At 37.2% G+C, this 22513-nt stretch overlaps 1 protein-coding gene across 1 annotated transcript in view; it reads right to left on the bottom strand.

The window, feature by feature from the left end:
* LOC132405346 (lysine-specific demethylase 3B-like) overlaps positions 1 to 22513 on the bottom strand; it is a 124562-nt gene that overhangs the window by 14503 nt on the left and 87546 nt on the right. Inside the window, exons 17-24 of the mRNA XM_059990079.1 lie at positions 18572 to 18831; positions 16428 to 16697; positions 15473 to 15644; positions 14108 to 14198; positions 13901 to 14031; positions 10370 to 10489; positions 7179 to 7202; positions 2165 to 2304 (exon numbers count right to left, since the gene is read on the bottom strand). Coding sequence (XP_059846062.1) covers positions 2165 to 2304; positions 7179 to 7202; positions 10370 to 10489; positions 13901 to 14031; positions 14108 to 14198; positions 15473 to 15644; positions 16428 to 16697; positions 18572 to 18831 — 1208 coding nt within the window. The remainder of the gene's footprint in view (positions 1 to 2164; positions 2305 to 7178; positions 7203 to 10369; positions 10490 to 13900; positions 14032 to 14107; positions 14199 to 15472; positions 15645 to 16427; positions 16698 to 18571; positions 18832 to 22513) is intronic.

Raw genomic sequence — 22513 nt, 5'->3', positions numbered from 1 at the left:
GGCATTTTCATGCCTTACAAGGCACAGAACAAAAGACCATGTGGTGCACCACTCCTCACACAGACATTTTGCAGTATTTTTCTTTTTATTTTTACGAGGTCGAGCTGCGAGCTCAACACTCAACCCAGCACAGATGGAAAGCGTACTTGGGAACGGTCCGACTGGATTCGAACCCGGGAACCTCCGTTCCAGAGTCCGGCACTGATGTCACTGTGCCACCAGCTGACATAAATGACCTAGGAAGTAAGCTGAATGCAAGATGCATTAGTAGTAAAATTTGGGAGTAAGCATACAATAGGCCAAATACAATATGAAAATAAATCTTCACTGTAAAGTCACTTTAGTAGATTTTGCTATTAGCAGTGTTGAGGAAGCAAAATTATTAAGATTGAGGAAAACTCGAGGACAGAATATCCATTACTAATTTCCCAATGGGTACTATGTTTGAGTAACCTACTATGCCCAAAGATGGAAAGAAATCTGCATAGTTAGTATTTCAAGAACGTGGGAAGACAAGCTTAAAAAAGTCCATAAAATTGCCGAGACACAAGATAGAAAAGGGAGTTGCAGGAATGAAAAAGGCAAAGCCAAGAATATGTTGTGGTCAAGTTGAGCGATACAAAGTAAAGTCTACAATTTTGATTACAAAAAATATTTTTTAAAAAGTAGAGAAAATGCAAGAAGCAACAAAAATACCCAAAGTACAGAAGTGTTTAGTGGTGTTATATACTGGAGGCAAGTTCACTGGGGTTTGAGGATGAGCAGCTGCAAGTTTAAGTTCATTGTCATTCATCTATACATGTGTATACAGCTAAACAGCATTCCTCTGGGAGCACAATGCAAACACAGTACATAAAACTATTAATAATATTAACAGATTATAAAATTATTATATAGATTTACAAGTTGACATATAATGTATATACAGCATATAGCTAAATAAACAACAGTATTATGCAACTAGTGCTGGCATAAATAGTGTGTATTGGGTGGTGGCAGGATGTTCAGAAGCTCAGACTCGGAGAAAACAAGGTTACCCAGCCTAATGGTTCTTGCTCTTATTGATCAATCAGTACATATTGATACAAAATACAAAGATAAGTGGTGTTGAGGAAGCAGGGAATCTGCAGGACTTAAACAGATTAGGAGAATAGGCAAAGAAGTGGCAGATGGAATATAGAGTAGGGATGTGTATGGCCATGCATTTTATAAAGTAAAATTTTCGAAACTAGGAGCAAATTCATAATTTGGAGGTGCAAAGGAAATTGGGAGTCCTTGTTCAGGATTCCCTGAAGTTTAATTTTCACGTTGAGTTAGAAGCAAGGAAGCCAAATGCAATGTTGGCATTCATTTTGAAAGGACTAGAATATATAAAGAAAGATGTGATGCTGAGGCTTTACAAGGCAATGGTCAGACCAAGTTTGGAGAGCAATTTTGGACCCCATATCTTAGAGAGGACATGCTGGCATTGGAGGAGGCCCAGAGGAGATGAGAACGATACTAGGGAAGTACTTTCTGAAACTTGATTTCTGGCTTGGGCAGGAAGTAAGATATTGGAGAATGATAAAATTAAGCTAACCGGATGAATAGTTTGGACAGAAAAGATGAACTGCAGTAGGAAATGGCTTTAATCATTCCATACCTTTGCTTTCCTACAATACCATATTAATACACTTCAAAATGGGAGACAAGTTGCAATCTTTGTCAGAAAATGTTCTGTACTGCAAAGATCTCCATTAGTGCAGTTCAATATTGCATTGATCAAAGCTTATTTCCCCCATTAAGTATCAGGATTTAGGCCAAGAAAAGTTTGAAGATTATGATATCAGAAAGAAGTTACAAAATGTCTAAAACAAGAATCATTGAAGATTCTGAGTTGGTTGGCATATAGAAGTATTATAGTAAAAGGCCATAGTGCCAAAATAATAATGGCTGTTTAAAAATGAGCAAGTGTTCATACAGGGCAATAAAGGCAAGAAGTTAGAATGGGTTGGCGTTTGATTTATTTATTTTTACGGAGAAAGATGAAAATATAACAATACTGCTTAAAAAAAGATTCAATGGGTTAGTTTCCAATCATTAGTGTTGAGCAACTCTAAGGTTCCATAATGGTATCATTCCTTCATCAACAGCCACTCACACTGAAGTTCAACCTAAAACTTACCTTTCTCAGCAGCTCTCTGATCTTCTCTGCATCTTTCGCTGCATAGATGTGCCAGAGTGCACCTGCCTTCTCTTTGCTTTTGTGGATCCTTTTCTTTGTCACTTCATCTACATCACCTTCTTCTATGGTCTTCATTACCTCTGATCACATACAGCATAACAATGCATGATACACAATACCTTCAGCATAAACAAAATATCCTAAGCTATTATTTAGAGACGTGAGAAATAGGTGCTGAACAAAGAAGCAAATGTTGAGATAACCAAAAGACTGATGGAAGCTGTAGGCTTTTAGAAGGCGTTCTAAGGGACATACATAGGATAGGAGCTGCAGCCTGTGAGCTTTGGTGGCAGAAGGCACCAGTGTCGGAAGGAGGGTTGGGGGGGGGGGGGGGGGGTTGAGGACATGACCTGAAAAGGTTGTAACTGTAGAGATCAGCAAGGCACTAAGCAGAGAGAACTTTAAATACGAGTTCCCATGAGACCAAGCAGCAAGTTACAATAACAAAGAACAGTACTAATGAGTAGGCAGGACATGGAAAGCTCAATTTACATATGGAAGATTGGGGGTTGACAAGCTGGCAAGAAAGGACTAAAGGGGCATGTCTGGGAATGAAGAAACACATGGTAAAATATTCCATGTTGAATTAACCGACTGATGCAGATTGGGTTCCTAGTACCCAGTTACCTCTACAACCTATAGCTCTGTAATGCTAACATTGTAATTAAATATTTATAAATCATTAAACAATGAGAGATAGACTGTCAACAACAAAATTTAATGTTCGATTCTCAATTCTTGTTTTAATTTTCAAAGATTCACTATTAATTTATATAATTTTGTTCACTCAAAATGGTGACTAGGCCATCATTTAACTTCCAATTACTTGTGTACCACAACATTTATGAAAAGCTTTTGTATCTTAGCTGACTATTAGGAATCTTAATCTGCATCAGTTAATCATCTGATATACATTTTAAAATATATTAAACATAATGAAGACCCACGAAAAAGTGTGGAGAAAACATGCTTACATGCTCTGCTTTTCTTAAAAAAAACTACAGGGTTCAGATTGAGTAAATACAAATTTACTCTTTTATAAGACAGTGAACATTACAATCGAGCTTTTGAGAATCATAGATGAATCGATCAAATAAAGTAATAGTGGGTTCTATCTGAGATTTAAGAGGAGGAAATAGGCAGCAGGTCAGGCAGCATCTGTGGAGAGCGTGACAAGAGTTAAAAGTTAGAAATGACGTTTCAAGTTGCAGAAATGTGTGGCCAGAGAACAAAATGAAAGGTCTGTAACAGTTACATATAGCAATGGTGCAGGCTGAAAGAGTTGGTAAAAGCTAATGTATAACAAAAGGTATGCCTGAAGGAGATGCAAACACAAAATGCTAAATGAAATTTGAAATTACCAGAAGCTGGAAAAAAAACTGTCTGAAATGTAAAATACATAAGTGGGAGTGGCCAATTTCTATCAATCCTGAAGGTGGTAAAGTGTCAAGGCAGCAGTTGAAGTTCTGTTTCATGACCTTTATTGAAACTAGGTGGGAGGCCAAAAACGGAGGGCAGCTTGGGAATGCGATGGCAAATTAAAGTTACAGGCAACTGGAAGCTCACCCTTGTTGACTGAACAGAGGTGTGCTGCAAAGTATTCCCCCTTCTGTATTTGATTTCCCCAAATGAAGAGACCACCACATTGTGAGCACTGAATGCAGCATACTGAATTGGTAGTACAAGTCAATTGCTGCTTCACCTGAAAAGATGGGAGAGTATGTGGTAGTTAAGATAGTGGACTGACAGCTGGAGTTCTGAACCACTGATCAAAATACAAGAGTTTCAACCACACTATGACAGCTTGAGAATTTAAAATCAAATCATTAAATAGATCCAAAATGAAAAATAACTACTCCCAGTAACCATGCAATTACCAGGTTGATATAAAAAAAACTCATTTGGTTCATTAATATCCTTCAGGGAAGGAAGTTTACCAATGACACTTGGTCTGGCCTATGTTTGACTCCAAACCTGTCAAAGTGAATGAACCTCAAACATCTTAAATTCTGGACAATTTGGTCTGAACAATATCATCAGCATTGCTAGTAGCTAGATGGGAAGATGCTGCGAGAGCGCAGGTTGAGGAGGTGTAAGAGTGAACCATTGAGTCGCAAATGCTGAAAATATAGAAGGGAAAACAAAATGTGTCCAGTGGAGTTATCACATTAGAGAAATCGGAATTACAGATGATAACCAACAGAATAAGGAGCCTGGTTGAAGGTTAGGGCAAGCAATCTTATGCAAATTCTGTAACGAGAGCAGGATGCCACATCCATGCAGTAATCAATATACCAGAGAGATGAGGAAGATTTAAATTGGGAATTTAATAATTGGGTATCGTTTGGATTCACATGAGCTCTCTTGCTTTTACTTAGAGGGAGTGAATGATGTTAAAGGACAAATTGCTCAATGTGAAAATGACTTCAGTCATACAAAGCCTTCTATCAGTACTGGGTAGATAACTGGGGAAAAAATTCCAACAGATGGGATTCATGAATATTTTGAAAGGAGGTCTGATGAGGGATAGTGAACATGGCCTTGAGTGGGGGATATCCAATCTCACAATTTGAGAAATTTTTGAGGAGAAAGCCAAAAATGATGACGTATGCTTATATTGTTCTTTATATGAGTGTTAGTAAGACATCTGACAAGGTCCCATGTGGTAGGATGGCCCAGAAGGTTAAGGTCATGAGATTCAATCTAGTTAAATGGATCTAAAATTGGCTTGGCATTAGGTAACACAGGGTAGTCATGAAGGATGCTTTTCTGATTGGATGTCATACCATAGGATTCTGTGCTAAAAGCTTTGTTTATTGTACATTAACAACATGGATGTGAATGTAGGAGGTATGATTACTTTGTGGATAAAGTTGGTTGTCAGTGAGGAAGGTTGTCTAAGGCAACAGCAGGGTACAGATTAGTTGGAGTTGGAGCTGGAGCATTGTCAGATAGAATTTATCTTGACAAGTGTGGAGAGATGTATTTTGGAAGTCAAATAGGGATAAGATATTGATAGTAAATGATATGGCACCAGGAATGTCCAGATCCCTGTACATAGCAACAAGGGTAGAAAGGGTGGTGAAAATTTTCTATGGCATTTTTGCCTTCATAGGTTGGGCATGGAATGCAAATAGGTAGGGTCAATATATTACAAAATGCTGGTTAGACTGCACTTGGGAGTATTTTGTGCATTTCTGGTCAGCTCACTACAGGAATGATGTTATTACACTGGAGAATGCCTGGATTGGAGGACAATAGTTATGGGGAGAGATTTAGTAAGCTAGGCTTGTTTTCATTACAGCCAAGCAGGCTGAGGGATAACCTGATGAAGGTATATAAAATTATAAGAGATATAGAAAAGGTAAATACTTAGATGGGAGTCCCAATGGTAGGAAATCAAAGACAAGTAAGATTAAGACAAACTTGAATAAGCAAGGCACAACAGCCTACTGCAGGCAAGTGCAATTAAGGTAGACCTGATGGGCTGGGGGTGGGGGGGGGGCCCTTTTCTATGCTGTATGATTCTTTGACTCTGAAGGATAGTAGTGGAAGGGGCCTCTGTTCATAGGGAGAGAAAAAAGGAACTCTCAGACTTACCTAGTGTCAGACATGGGAAATGAAGGATAGGGCATCCATTGCTCAAATGAGCTAGTTAGGAGCAGAAAACTAACATTAAAATTTTATGATACTATCTAAAATGTTATGGATATAGATGGAAAGAAAACGGATGAAGGAAGGAATAGGGTTAATGTAGAAAGAGGTAAGTTCTGTGAAATAAGAGGACTGCTGATATCACCCTTCTGAGAGACAACCATTTGTAGATATTAGGAAGGAGATGAGTAATATGATATTGTAAACAATTAGACCAGAGCTATGGAGGTATGATCTCAGAGAAAATGAAGTAAGTGGTTTTCTAATGGTTTGATGTTCAGTATCAGGATCAATGCCCAGAGAAATTATAAGGAGCTGGTGCTCAGCTTCTGCAAGGTAAAGGACAGTTAACCAAACAATAACAGACTCTTGTTGACAGACTTGTTAAGCATAATGGTTAGTTCTCTATAAGTCAAATGCTGCATATGCATGTGTAGGCCAGAGTGAGAACGTCGAGCACAAAACAATGGACAAAGTCACGCTGGCGTTTTACAGCCCTGGAAAGGATAAAATAGCAGGGAATACAGTTTGAAGAAATAGGGAATTCTAAAGATGGAAGAATTCCTCTACCAAGATGAAGGTGGCAGAGGAAGATCTTAACACGTTAGGCATGGAATTGATCAGGATAAGAGGATGAAGCAGAGCTGCTATTGAGAACTGAAGGCTGGTGACCAGAGAGATCAAAAGAGATAGTGAAAACACAGCAAAGCATCAGAATAAAATGAAAATTCAGAGGAATGTTTGAAGTTAAAGAGGTTAAACTCTAGCACTTGCAGTATTTTAATCTACAGTACATTTCTCAAAAGCCAAGAAATCAGCCCCAAATAACAAGTAATTCAATACAGGTATAAACGGTCATAATTCCAAGTTAGAACTGTGCCAGAACAAAGTATGAAGCAAGATCAAAATGAAGAATTAGTCTAAGATATCATTCAAACTTCTCCAAATACCTTGACAAACAAAGATAGATTGCAGCCAAAAGGCCATCAAAATGTATTGCTGATCGGCAGCAAAGTTGGAGGAATGAAATAAAGGTAACAGACTCACAAACCGAGAGTGAATGACCTCTCATTTATCTAAGCATAGGGATACACAGAAACAGACAGAACTATCAGCTTTTCCAGATGCAAAAATTATTAACTACTAGTTTACCCATTATTAATACTACAGAGTAATATAATTCCTGACAAATTTGGAATTGTGCCACCACCACCTTATCTTATGAACAATGGAGAAAATAAATGAGAAGAGTTTTAGTAATGTATTATATGCCTCAAAAACATAATGAAAATACACAGACCTGCTTCTCCACTGTTATCTGTATCTGTGAAGGAGAAAATTCATCATGTAACTAAAACAATGAAGTCAATTATCTAGAGACTCCACCCCAAATATAGTACAGATCTATACCCAAGTAAGGCTTAGTTATTAATAGGATCTTTCTAATCAATTCACCTAAGTCTAGATCATCCAGCTAAGTATTTTGAGAAATATTACCCATTCTTTCCTCTGCAAAAGGTGCTGATATTCAGCTAGAACACACTGGTACAGTGCCATAAGCAACAGCTGGCACAAAACAAAAGTAGTGATTATTATTATGGTAATCTTGACTATGAACATCAATATGCTACGCAAGCATACATCCAAGAATATTTATTCTGGCTTGACGATGGACCCTACAATTTTCAAAATTAATAGTTTTCTCAATACTAGATCCTTAGTTTGGTACTCTATTCCCTCAAGATGAATAAATGCATTGCAGAAGTACAAACTGCAAAAATTAAAATCACCTCTACTCAATAGGTAGCCCAAAATTGTAACAGATTAAAAAGAATTAAGTTCTACAAATACAAATATCAGAGCCATTGATTTACAGTTTGTCATATTCTGTAATAATTAATTGAAAATGCAAAACTGTCTTTTTTTTAAAGAAGTGATCTCTGTAACTCCATTCAGTGAAAAGTACTAGCCCGTGGCCCCAATGTGATAATGATGAGAAAACAAATAGTGCTCCTTCTTTCAAAGTACCACATCACTACATCAAGAAATTGCAGCAAGATCAGTTAATCATATGCGTATGCTCTGAATTAATGTTTTATTTTCATTAAAGTTGCGACTTCAATATTGCAGTGAGGTGGTGACAGTTGAACAGCTGATGAGGGGCAGTGGCACAAAAGATTCTGAGTCTCTGTAATCTTAAAAGGTGCAACACATTTTTAATTTTAAGACATCAGGAAAGAGAGCCGAGTTACCAGTTATATCCCAATTTATCTGAGAATCTGAACTACAAAATGTTTCATAAATGTGCAGTTTTGATAAGCTATATCAACACCAAGGCTCTCATCAACAAAAGATGAAAACTTACTGGAAAATAATGGCAATGAAATTGAGCAACATGATTTTTTTTTAAGTAGCCAAACATGCCACAGGTAATCTGTCCAAAATTATGAATTCAGAGTATGAAAACAAGAGATAAAAATTATTCCAGTTTAATATTGGGACAACTGACTCCAAAAGCTACATACTATAATTAGCTCAAAACCTACTTTTATCAGTTGGCTCTTAATTTTTATTGTTTTTTGTGGTATCTAACAAATCACTTACTGAAGTATCAAATGAAATCCTCTTTTTAAAAATAAATATTCTAATACAGATAAATTTTTTTACAAAAATGTTATTTGGGGGTTTCACTCCGCATCCCTTACCCTACCCACTCCTAATGAAATTTTGGATTATCAGCATTGAAGTGATATATGTTCAATAAAAACTTGAATTCATATAGAATTCATAATGTTGCAAACGTCAATGCTAAATTTGACAATGAGTTTAAATAGATAACTAAAAGTTGATTTTAAGCAGTAGCATAAAATCTACTGAAGAGAAGAAGGATGAGGTAGGAGAAAGCAGTTATAGAGAAAGAAAATGCAGAAGTTAGTGCCTAAATGAAAACATCAGCAGTGATTCAATCAGGAATTTGTAAGAGGCCAGAATTGGAAGAGTAAATAATCTAAGAGTTGCAGGAATTGATGATTACAGAGCTAGTGAAATCAGTAAAGGAATGCCACTGGAAGGTTTCAAAATAAGATTCAGAATCATAAAATAGAGGCATTCTAGGAGGAGGAGGTAGTATAGCCTAGCAAAAGTAGCACAATGGGTAAAAAGAACTCAGCACAAGATAGTACATGAGCAACAGAAAAGGAGATGCCTCAAGTTTATGAAGGGTGAAAGATTGGCAGCTGGCCAGCACAGTCCTGATATTGCAGCAATTAATGTTGTTTGAAATCTAACTCAGTAGCAAAATTGTATCAAGATTTAAAACTGTCTGGATTGGCCTCTGGATCAAGTGAAAGATGAAACTGGTGCCAAGGGAACAGAAATTATGAGGGGCAATATGTTGGTTTTGGTCTTAATTAAACTTAAGTAGTTGAAATAATAGCATCCCAACAGTATGCCTACCCAAACAAAGTAACTTAATAAAAAGGAGATAATTGCAGAGTAAATGGTACTTGGTTATGTGCTGTTATAATTGCACTTAAAGCTAGTTTGGTTTATTCTACCAATTCTTCTCTATCAGCTGAATTTCCAAATCAAAGCCCAACATGGAAGATTACTTCATATGTAACTATTATACTAGTGTTATTGTAAATAATGCCTGTTGCCCAAGATAAGAAGAAGGGATTGGTTAATTATTTACAGTTTAAGTATTAAATATAGAGCTCTTTATGAAAGCATGACAAAAATATTATAACCATAATAAAGAATATTATTACAACTAGAGATGACTACAGAACAGATTATGAATTAGTGCAAGCAGCAACTAAATAGATTTCTGGAGGAAAGAGGAGATGGGAGCTTTGATGAGAAGATTGATATAAGGTTCTATATGTAGAAGATTCTTATATGAGGTTAATGAGAAATAGGAAGTCAACTGGGAAAACGGGCATAACACACCTCCTAAAAATCTGTACTTTTTGAAACTACAGTGCCACAGCACTTACATTTTTATCAGCCTAAGCTCTCAGGAAGCAAAAAAGATAAATGTCAGGGAAAAAAAAAACTGAACATTTCCAATTTGCAACAAATCCCATGGGTCCAAAATAAACAAACCTTGAAGTCATGAAACTTGACATTGCTTGTCTTGGGAATAAATAATTTTAACTCCATGTTTTATTCATCCTCTTTGCACTTCCATGAGACTTTCTTTTTACTCCCTGCCAGACACCAGATACCTTTTTGATAAGGAATTATTCCAAAGATCTTTGTGCACATGTACACCCACAGCTCATGACTTGTTTTAGATCTTCCACACTAAATACAGCTATTCAAGAGGTTCATTTTAATGACTATCAGCAATCAGATGACAGTGTACCTGTAGAGAATGTTACACAATGAATGACATCACTGCAAAAGTAAACATGGTTGAAGCAAAATGACATTACTAAAATGAGTTACACAACACCAAAAACTAAATTTTATAGTGAATGAACTTACCCTCCTCATGGTTGTTCTCCCCTATGGGAATACCAACATACACCATCACATTAACGGCATCAGACACATCTAGATGGAGATTTGTCGTTCCAACTTTTCGATCTTCTGTTGTTATTAACCCTGGAAGAAGTAGTTTTCTCCTGAGTGTGCCATATACAATCAACAAAATTCACAATCCCAAGGATCTGACAAATAGCACTTATTATTTGAAAGGAGTAACAAAATAATGCTCTGGAGACTTATCTAAAATTACTTTCATAGCCAAGATTTTGTGGACAATTGAACCAGAGGGAAAATCACATATCAACTCAAAGGTTCCGTTGAACCTCCACAACATTGCAATTCTACAATGGAGTGCATCCCAGTAAGGTTCGTTGTAGAAGATCAGTAAGATTGGCTAGAAAGTACCATTTGTATTAGAAATCAGTAACACCTTTTTCTCTATAGCATTTTCAACAGCACCATAGAAATCTGATAAGCAGAAGTATAGTTGCAAGAAAAAGTTTGTGAACCCTTTGCGATTACCTGGTTTTCTGCATTAATTACTCAAAAACGTTGTCTGATCCTTATTTAAGTCACAATAATAGACAAACGCAATCTGCCCAAACTATTAACACACAAACAATTGTACTTTTCATGTCTTTACTGAACACATTGTTTAATCATTCACAGTCCAGGCTGGAAGAGGTATGTGAACCCTTGTATTTAATAACTGGTGGAACTGCCAATGACAGCAGTAACCTCTATTAAACATTTCCTGTAGCTGCTGATCAGACATGCACAATTGGGAGGAGGAATTTTATACCATTCTTCCATACAAAACTGCTTCAGTTCATCAATATTTCTGGGATATCCTCCATAAATAGCCCTCTTCAGGTCATTCCACAGCACCTTAATTGGACTAAGGTCTGGACCCCGACTTGGCCACTCCAAAACACAGATTTTCTTCTTTTTAAACCATTCTGTTGTTGGTTTACTCTTGTTTTTTGGATCATTATCTTGTTTCATCATCTAACGTCTATTAAGCTTCAGGTGAAGGACCAGGTACCCTAGCATTCTCCTGTGAAATGTCTTGAAACAATTTAAAATCTATCATTCCTCAACGATTGCAAGCTGTCCAGGCCCTGTGGCAGCAAAGCAGCCTCAAGCCATGATGCTCTCTCCACCATGCTTAACAGTGGGATGAGGTTATGTTGTTGCTGTGTATTGCACTTTTTGTTCCAAACACAGTGGTGTGCATTTCTGCCAAAAAGTTCAACTTTTGTTCTATCTGTCCACAGATCAGTGTTTTTCTTATAGTGGACACATGAACAGAGACTTTAGCAAGTTCTAGAGATTTCTGCAAGGCTTTTGCTATTACCCTTCGGTTCTTTTATCACCTCCTTCAGCATTGCACATTGTGCTCTTAGTGTGATCTTTGCAAGACACCAACTCCTAGGGAGAGTAGCAACAGTACTGAGTTTCCTCCATTTGTAGACAATTTCTTACTGTGTACTGATGAACACTCATGTCTTTAGAAATGCTTTTGTAGCCTTTTACAGATTCATGCATCACTACAATTCTTCGAAATTCCTCTGAAAGTTGTTTTGACCGAGGCATGGTGCACATAAACAGATCTTTCCTGAGAAGAACAGGCTCTGTCAGTAACCTGTTCTTTTCTTTTTAAATTGGGCAGGGCACCTCTACAGCCTATACCTCCAACCGCATTGATTAGAACACCTGACTCCAAATAGTTTTTGCAGAAGGTATTACACCAGAGGTTTACATACTTTTTTGAACCTAAACTATAATTATTTTAATGGAATACTCAGTACTGACGAGAAGTAGTACATTGATTGTGTGTTATTAGTTTAGGCAGATTGTGTTTGTCTATTATTGTGAACTAGATGAAGATCAGACCATATTTTATGAGTAATTAATGCAAAGAAACTGGTAATTGCAAAGAGTTCACAAATTTTTTCTTGCAACTGCATTTCCAACTTTCAAAATACCCCAGAATAAAACATTCAGTAACAAGCAAGACGGTGATGGAAAATAAAAGTGCAACCTCACAAAACAGAAAATACACCTGCACTTCTGGCAAACTTAATCGATTCCCTCCCAGCTTTTAAGCAGTGAATTCAATCAGAATTTATTACAATCAGAGCAGGTTGAACTAGAAAAACAAACGTTGAAAAAACATAGTTTTATAGTGCATGTCAACCCACACAGAAGAGGTACCTTGGTCAATAAGCAAATCATAAGAATGAATTCTTATTTTTATGAATAGGAATGATGAAGTATTACAAAAGAACCAGTCACTCATACAACTTCCAAGCAGCAACTCATACAACTTCCAAGCAGCAACTTCCAATCACACATTGAATTTAAACATGCAATTTTCAAATATACCTAGAGGAGTCACCATTAGATACATTAGTAGATTTCTGTGTACAAATAGCTCATTCATTCTATCAATCATTTGCGTCTGAGTGAAACACTAGGGGACTCATCTACTGGGAATATCAAAAACCACTCTTCCAAGGTTAACAAATAAAGACTACGTTCTAAGGATCTGAAGGACATTTATTATCAAAGTATGCATAATAATACAACCTTGAGATTTGTTTGCTTACAGGCAGCCACAAAGCAAGAAACCCAAAAGAACCCACTTTAAAAAAAAAAGACCAAATCAATACATAATGCGCAGAGAAAAAGAAAAGCACAAATCATACAAACAAAAAAAGCAAGCAACAGCATTCTGAACCAAATTGAGTCCATAGCTCTGAATCCCAGAGCAGCTAGAGAACGGCCATAGCCTCCGTTTGAGCTTATCATGGTAAATTGCCATGAAGTTCACAGACTTGAAGCGTGTAACAGACGGTGCAGTCTCACAGTCTCAACACCGAGGAGAGCGGAGTAAAATGTCGTAGAACAGAACCAGCTCAGTCCCAACACCCTGCCTTTTCAGTCTGTCTGGCTTGGTGTTTAAATTGTTCAAGCACCATTGCCCTTCAGCTTGACCACTGCTGTAGCTCCAGCTCATATATGACCTTTCCAAATTGGCACATCCTGAGATGGATCAAACCTCGGTCCCGTTTAGATGCCCGCCGCCACCCTTTAAGGAATTTGTCCATTCACCCCTTGACTGCATGGAATTCCTCTAGGATCTCAGGTTTCCTTCCACAGTCCAAAGGTGTACTGGTTAGTAGGTGAATTGGTCATTGTAAATTGTCCTGTGATTAGGATAGAATTAAATTGCAGAATTACTGGGCAGTGTGTCTCGAGGGGCCAGTAGGGCTTATTCCACACTATATGGTTGTGATGTATAGGGTAATAGTCTGTAAGTTATGTTTTGTCTGATTACTGTGCAACAGGAAGTTTAAGGTATGTTCTGAGATTTTACATGATAGAAATAGATCTTACACATTAACTCTGAACTTGGTAGTTAAATGTGCTGTGATCTACAAGTTTGTGGAAGGGAATTAAATAAAATATTGATATCCCCATGCTGAACCAACAGAACTCACCAATGCAATTTGCAATTCTTACCATAGGCATTGTACATCTTTGGTCCGAGGTCAGGTCGCACAAAGTAGTTTGGTAGTCTTGAAGCCAGATTTAATCTCCCATCTCTCTTTGTGTATTCAGGTAGAGGAAGGTTGTTCATTAGGTCATCAAACCTGTAAACCAAGTAGTAAGATGGTAGTGTCTTGTATTTGCCACCCAGATGCTGACATGAAATTCAAATGTTATTACCTAGTTGGCATCATATCCCTAAAATCTTCACCAGGAGGCCAATCTTTGAGTTTCAAAACCATTGGTTGTCCTTCCTCAGACTTTAAACGTTCTGTTAAGATGAAACAATTAAAATTAGAAACAAGAATTAAGGAAGCCACATTGGGTAAAATATTCTATGTAGTATATCCAAGTTTGCTGAAGACACAAAGCAACATAGAAATGTGAAATGTGCTTAAGGTAGAGATACTACAAATGAATATGGACAAGCTAAGTGAATGGGAGACAACATGGCAAATAGAATACAATGTGGATACAAGTTGATTACAGGAGGAAAGCGGTCTTGTCATGCCCACACCTAGAGCATCACCTGCAACTTTGATCACCTTGTATAAAAAAGGACGCATGCCTATGCTCTGAGCAACTGCACTAAAGACTAGTTTAGAAGAACAGCAATAACCTAGAAGCCATACCATCAACTCCAGGAACAGTTATTACCCTATAATTCATATTCTCAATTACTTTCTTCTTATTTGCAGTTTGTCTTCTTTTGCACATTGGGTTTTTGAACAGTCTTTATGTATAGTTGTTAATAAACTTTATTGTATAATTTTATTTTCCTGTAAATGCCTGCAAGAAAATTAATCTTAATGTAGTATATGGTGAGCTATACATAGTCAATAAATTTGCTTTGATTTTTGACTTCAAAATGAGTATACGAACACGAAAGACCATTCAGTCCAAGAGCCTGTTCCATGACATCATGAATAATCTATGAACTCTATATTCCTGCCTTTGTCTCAAACATCAACAAATGTCAGATTTCAAACCATCAACTTTCTTTTGTGGTTGACAGTCTGAAGTTCAACCATCTTCTGCTTGTAAAAGTGCCTTGTACTTTCATTTCTGTAAAGGCTGAGAGCAAACTTCCAGATTAATTCCTTGGTTCTAGACATCTGAGCCAGCAAAAACAGTTTCTCCTCATTTACCTCAATAGCTATCAAATCACTCCATAAGATTCTGAATTCCAAGGAATAACCCTGGTTCAAATAATCCCTTGTAATCTAAAATTTGGAAGCTTGGTAAAATTCTGGACAAACTACATTGTACCCCAGAATTAACATGCGGTGACAACAAGTAGTCTACATGCCACAAACCTTCAGCCTGTGCTTAGCTTGATTTTTAAGTAAACCAAAAGGGCAGCAAAGCTAACAACAAACTTGCCGAGATACCTTAACAGCAAGTCATAATGGCTAATTATAAATCCTGGGATTTTTGTTTATGGTTAAGAGACCGGGTTTGTTGATTTTATTTATCATGAATTCACTTTTGATATCTGTAATTTATGAAATGTTTTATTTTGTAAAAGTAGGTTTTTATACTTACTTGAAATTATCTCAAAACCATCCCAAAAGTCCCGAACTTTCACATCTGAGATGATAGCACAATTTCTACAATTAACTAGGTCAACTTCTTGGTCTCCAAACTCCTGGCTGAAAGCTTCTGGTTTCCAAAGGGCTGCGTTCAACTTTTTATGTACACCAGATACTAAAACAGGCTGAGAAGAACAATATAAGAAAATAGTTGGGTGAGAATTCAGCCAACTTCTTAAATTCCCGTCAATCTTTCAAAATAACCAAAAGTAATTATCTGCTGAACAACAACATGGTCAGTACTAAACAAAAATAAAAAGTAACCACTAGATGGCTCCATTACATGTAATATATTTAGAACTTGCTCTGTCTAAGGAGCTAAAAATAAAAAGCCCAGACTTTGCATCTACACAAATAGAACTGTACACTTTGAAGACAACGGTTACAAAATGGAAGAGCATTCTCACTTCTTAGGGCCTAAAGTTCAAAATGACAGGCTTCATACAAATAGGATACTGAGATCTAGTTATGTGAATCGTTCTCATATAAATAAATTCACATATTGTACAGACAGATCAAACGTAAGAATTCTGGAGTTGTAATTCAAGTGAGAAGTTTGATAAATTGTTAAAATTGAACTTTTCATGGCATTCTGGCTGAAATGGGGAAAACAAACTGAGCAATGATCCCAAAGTAAATTTTCAAAAGAGGGTAAAGGTACAAAAAAAAGCTTCAGATACTTTCCCTATTTGGGAGAGGATTGCCCACTATGCATCCACAATAAGGAACAGGGAAATCCACAGAATGTTTTGAAATGGTTCCATTAACGAACAAGTTACCTGACAATAATGTTACTCAACATCCTATCTAATCTTAAGTGACTTCCATCATTAATCAATTAATAATTGATAGCTGGAAACCTGTTCAAATCTTGTGAATTTGTTAAGATCTTAATTTGTATTGCATACCTGGCCCTGTTTCCAGCATTCCCTGAAGATCTTCCAGTTATTTTTGTTGCTGGGGTCTTGAAGGCAGAGAAGGCGACCATCACAGAGCCAACAGTGTTGTGTGTTTGGGTCTAGAACACTCATTTCCATTACACCTTGTTTCTTGGTCTCTTTCATTGCTTCTGTAGGATTCCCACTTCGCTTTGATGTGTCCGTGGACATTTTGTTTTCTACTACTGAAGCAATTATGTGATCCAGGAAGTTCGGTAGCCCTCCCTTCCCCTTATCGCTCTATTAAACAAAAAGAGAAAAATCCTCAGGGCAGCTGATGTTAACAATGGTTGTTTCAAATGGTTCAGTTCTTATTCAAGGAGGAAGGGCAAATTCTATGTAAAGCACATGAATGAAAACATTTCAAATCTTCTAGATATTTACTTCACTTTCATTCTGACTAGTCATCCATTTACCTGCCACAAAATAAAACTGGGGGCCCATAGAATTCATTTACCAATGGCACTGCCAGGCTATCAATAATGTGTGTTCAAGTGCACTACCCAGAATACATTGTGAAGCTCAGGAAGGATGATAGATCGTAACTGCCCAAATCTGAATATGCCACAAAGGGTACAGCATATACATATGGGGTACAACATTTGAAATTACCATTGAGGATTCTTAGGATCCTGATACTGGATTGTGATGGAGTAGTCGGGGATGCTGGCTGAAAGATATGATTCTGAGAATACAAACATATTTCAGCTGTTTGAATCATCTATGAAATAAGCATTCCAATTCAAACCAACACTCCTCAAATACAAGTGAGAAGTACTTTGCAAGGTTAAGTGGGATATGTCTGCCTTTCTTAGTCAGAATCCAATGGTCAGGCCATTACTACTTGGTTGATCTAGCCTTACTTTTGTTGCTTCACACATACATCAAATTAGAAAAGCTTCCAGGTATTCTTTCCTGAAATACATAAGTAAACTAGAATATTATAAAAAAAAATGTAAAAATACAAGACCTAAAGAAAATAGAAGCAGGAGTAGGCCATCAGGCCAGTTCCCCATAACTCTCAATTCTTCCATCTTTCAACTATTCATCCGTCACCATCTTAAATACATTTAATGAACGGCCTCCATCCGAGAGTATCAGACATTCGCTATCCTTTGAGGGAAGAAATTTCTATGCATTTCAGTTGTAAATGACAGGCCCCTTTTTATATACCATGTCCCCTTGTTCATCAATCTCCCAACAGTGAAAAATATAGGATTTCATGGTTAATACTAGTATTTTTTATTTTAATATGCAAGATTATTTAAATTCCCCAGCTACTATGTTGGGATTCGAATTGGTGACCAATGGGGATCATCAGTCCAATAAAGTAACCCCTATGGTACAATACATGTATAATTTAAAAAAAACTAGAAAGCACGCCATATATCATCAGCAAAACTAACACAAAAATTGGGAAATGTGCTTTGTGGGTCAACTTACAGATCTATATTCCTTTCAACTTCTATACCTTGTATAACTTCTATACCTTCTATACTTCTACACAATCGGACAATTAATTATCAAAATTTTCCACTTTTTCAAATGTAACATGCTGTAAGGTTTCACTGATAATGTAATGGTTTTCAGCAATGTTTGGGTTATGACTAGAGATAACTGAGTTTGGAATACTGTTGTTCTTTCTTGTGAACTGGAAGAGAGATCTTCGCCATCTTTTGCCGGGGAGAGAAGAGGAGAGAAGTCGCAAATTGAGAGACTGCCGGACAGGGTGCACTTAGAGCAAGGGTCCGAAGGCCAGCAACAATTGGAGGAAATCGACAGTGGAAGATCGACTTATCAGTGAGCTCCAACATTGCACAACAAACTGTTTAATAAGATTGGGCCCTTATTTTTCTTTTTCCCGTTTCTTTACTAGTCATACAGTCAAAGTAAGAAATATAAAGCTTAATCGTTTAATCACATATTGTGTACTGTTTGTTATTTCGGGGTACTGATTTGTAATGGGACACATCGCGTAGCATCCACTCAAACGAGATTTCTTAAGTTTGGCCGGACCGGGAGATATCACCCCCTATATTAAGCCGCGAGCCGAAGCAAGAGTTACAGAAATATATCAAAAATTTCAAACATTACACTGCTTAGTTCATACTTACTGCTGGGACAGATGTAAAAACGGATGGAAATGGAAGGCTGGTCTCAGCAGCACTTCGTTGTAATTTTCCTGGAGCAGAATTTAGAAGATCCCTCAGGCTTGAACCTTCAGTCTTGGTTGTTGAAGGGCCTCCAGATAAAAGACTGCTGAAGGGTTCTAAAATGGAGGGAGGCTTGGACAAAGCATTAAATGAGTCCAGAGCTAAGGGAGGCTTAGAGTCTTGACTTTGGCTCAGCACAGATCTCAAAGAATTACTGCTTTCTGGGAAGAAAGGAAAAATGAAATGTTGAAGTGGCAAATCATAAGATGCATTGGCATAAACAACAAGAATGACTTTTTGCTGTTACTAGTTGGCTAATGCTGCAAGTGAAAAATTCAATAAATGTCATTTGCAAGTGCCCTGAATCACATCAAGAGCAGTGGTTTGAAAACGTTTAGATGCTTTAGAGATTGGCTTCTACATAACTGATTCAAGGATGCACAAGATCTGAGAGGACAGTTTAACTAATACAACTTGCTATTAGTAACTAGCTAATAGCAAGCAGCATTAGCTAATTTTAAATCCTGGGATTTGCTTATAGTTTTAAGACTTTATTCATTGATAGTTACAAGCTACTGTTATAATGACCACTCATCAACATTCAATTAAACCTGTAAGAGCTACACTATAACCTAAGAAAACCAGCAGTATACCAATTACAATTTTTAGAAGATATACTGTTGCAAGACAAAAAAATTGTGAACTCTTCGCAATTATCTGATTTTCTGCATTAATTACTCATAAAATGTGATCTGATCTTCATTCAAGTCACAATAACAGACAAACATAATCTGCCTGAACTAATAATAAGTAATTGCACTTCTTATCAATACTCAGTACACTACTTAAACAATTACAGTCATGGTTCAAAAAAAAAGTCAGGTTATGGACACAGCCTGCTCTTCTCAAGAAAGATCTGTTTATGTCTACCATGCCTCAAACAAATTTCAGAGGACCTCAGAAGAATTGTGGAGATGCATGAAACTGAAAAGGCTACAAAAACATTTCTAAAGACCTGAGCGTTCATCAGTCCAGAGTAAGAGAAATTGTCTACAAAAGGAGGAAACTCAGTATTGTTGCTACTCTCCCTAGGAGTGGGCATCCTGCAAAGATCACACCAAGAGCTCAAAGTGGAATGCTCAATGCGGTGAAAAAGAACCCAAGGGTAACAGCAAACGACCTGCAGAAATCTCGAGAACTTGCTAAAGTCTCTGTTCATCTGTCCACTATAACAATGGTGTTCACAGAAGCACACAACAGAGGAAACCACTGCTCTCCAAAAGAAAAAATATGCTGCTCATCTCAAGCTTGCAAAAGACCACCTGGATGTTCCACAATGCTTCTGAAACAATTTTCTATAGACTGATGAAACAAAAGTTGAACTTTTGGTTGAAATGCACACCACTATGTTTGGAGGAAAAAGGGCAATGCACACCAACACCAAAACCTCATCCCAACTGTGAAGCATGGTGGAGAGAGCATCATGGCTTGGGGCTGCTTTGCTGCCTCAGGGCCTGGACAGCTTGCAATCGTTGAGGGAACAATTAATTCAAAATTGAATCAAGACATTTCACAGGAGAACGTCAGGGTACCTGGTCCTTCACCTGAAGCTTAATAGACGTTAGATGATGCAACAAGACAATGATCTGAAAAACAAGGGTAGATCAACAACAGAATAGTTTAAAAAGAAGAAATTTCATGTCTTGGAATGGCCAAGTCAGAGGCCAGAACTCAACTCAATTGAGATACTGTGGTATAACCTAAAGAGGGCTATTCATAGAAGTATCGCAGAAACATTGATGAACTGAAACAGTTTTTTATGGAAGAATAGTCTAAAATTCCTCCTGGCCATCGTGCAAGTCTGATCTGCAGCTACAGGAAGCGTTTGGTGGAGGTTATTGCCATTAGAGGTTCTATAAGTTATTAAGTACAAGAGTTCACATACCTCTTCCACCCTGGACTGTGAACGGTTAAACAATGTGTTCAATAAAGTCATGAAAAGTACAATTATTTGTGGTGTTATTAGTTTTGGCAGATTGCATTTGTCTATTATTGTGACTTAGATGAAGATCGGACCACATTTTTTTAAATGAGAATTAATGCAGAAAACTATGTAATTGCAAAAGGTTCACAAACATCTTCTTGCAACTGTAAATGTCATCAAGAAGGGCTATACAAGAAAGACCCAGGAGCACAGTACATCAATCCCTGAAAGTGGTGACACAGGTAGATAAGGTGGCAAAAGTGGTGCATGGTACACTGGTCAACAGCAGTCCTGGCACTAATTATACAAGTTGGGATGATGTGCTGCAGTTTTACAAGACGCAGGTCAGACCTACATGAGACCCCACCTGGAGTATTGTGTACAGTTTTAGTTATCCTGTTATAGGAAAGACAACATTAAGCTGGAAAGATTGCAAAGATTTACAAGAACATTACCAAGACTCGAGGGTGTGAGTTATAGGGAGAGGTTGGGCAGGCTAGGACTCTGGGAGACAGAGGAGTGACCTTACAGAGATCCACAAAATCATGACAGGGCATTGGTAAGGGTAATGCTTACAGTCTCTTTCCCAAGGTTGGAGAATAAAAAAAAGGCACAGGTTAAAGGTGAGGGGGGAAATATTTCAAAGGGACCAATTAGCAACTTCTATGAATAGAGGCTGTGAGTATATGGAAGCAGCTACCAGAAGTTGTTGTAGAAGCAAGTACTATAACATTCAAAGACACTAAGTACATGGATATGAAAGAGTTAGAGGGATATGTGACAAATGGGTCGAGGTTAAATGGGTGTTAAGTCTAAGCCTATTATCCTAACATACAACTCAGATTCATATACATCTATTTGGGATGCTTGCAAGTCTGGTTCAGGTGTAGGATGCCCAATTTAGGAATGCAAACTTTGTCTTTTGTGGAAGTAAATGAAAAAAAACTGCAGTCACTGGAAATCCAAAATAAAAACAGAAAATGCTGGAAATACTGATCAAAGTTCAAAGTAAATTTATTAGCAAGTACATACATGTCTTCACGAACTACCCTGAGATTCATTTTCTTGTGGGCATTCACAATAAGTAGAAAGAAGCACAACAGAATCAGTGACAGACACATGACAGAGATAGACAAACAACCAATATGAAAAAGACAACAAACTGCATAAATACGAGAAGCAAAAACTATCAAAAACATAATCAGGGCAGTCAGCATCTGTAGAAAGAGAAACAAACTAATATTTTAGGACTCAAATTCTTTCTCTGAACAATCGAGTCATTGTGGATACTCATCTCCCGAGGAAAATTATCAAAGACAAAGACACTTAAAAAAGCTTTTAAAATTATAAAATCATGCACGTTACGTAGTCTCCATTAGAAGATTAATCAATTTTTACTGCCTAAGTGAAAGCAGAAACATAACTTTACCAAGGAGAACATTGCAGCATTTTTAAGGCTCACATTTGAAACCAAACCCAACAAGTTATGGCTCAAGTTCTAAATTTTGTTTATGCAGTTGCTTTGACAAGTCATTAAGATGGCCTATATTTATTCTGTAACTATATTAAACTTACAAACTAAAGAATACCCCTCAGTACCATCTTAAAACAATAAGCCACTCTGCCAAAATAGATGACACTGGCCCCATGGACCTGAATTCTTATCAGAAGGCGAAGTGTTCAAAACGAAAAAGATTTTAAAAGGATAGAGGATATGAAGAAATTAATTTTATTGTTGAGTGAATCCAAAACAGAGGGGAAAAGATTCAGGACTGAAACCTAAAGGTACTTTTCACAATATAAACATCAGTGAAAATCTCCCATCCATTTTCCAGCACTGCTTGTTTCCACCTTTTGCTCAAGATACACAAATCTGACTGATTGGACATTATTTCTTCCTGTTCGTGCCCCACTGATCT

This window comes from Hypanus sabinus, chromosome 15, assembly GCF_030144855.1.
Source record: "Hypanus sabinus isolate sHypSab1 chromosome 15, sHypSab1.hap1, whole genome shotgun sequence".
Lineage (NCBI taxonomy): Eukaryota > Metazoa > Chordata > Chondrichthyes > Myliobatiformes > Dasyatidae > Hypanus > Hypanus sabinus.
The sequence above is the reverse complement of the archived record's forward strand: the minus strand, read 5'-3'. Positions and strand labels throughout refer to the sequence as shown.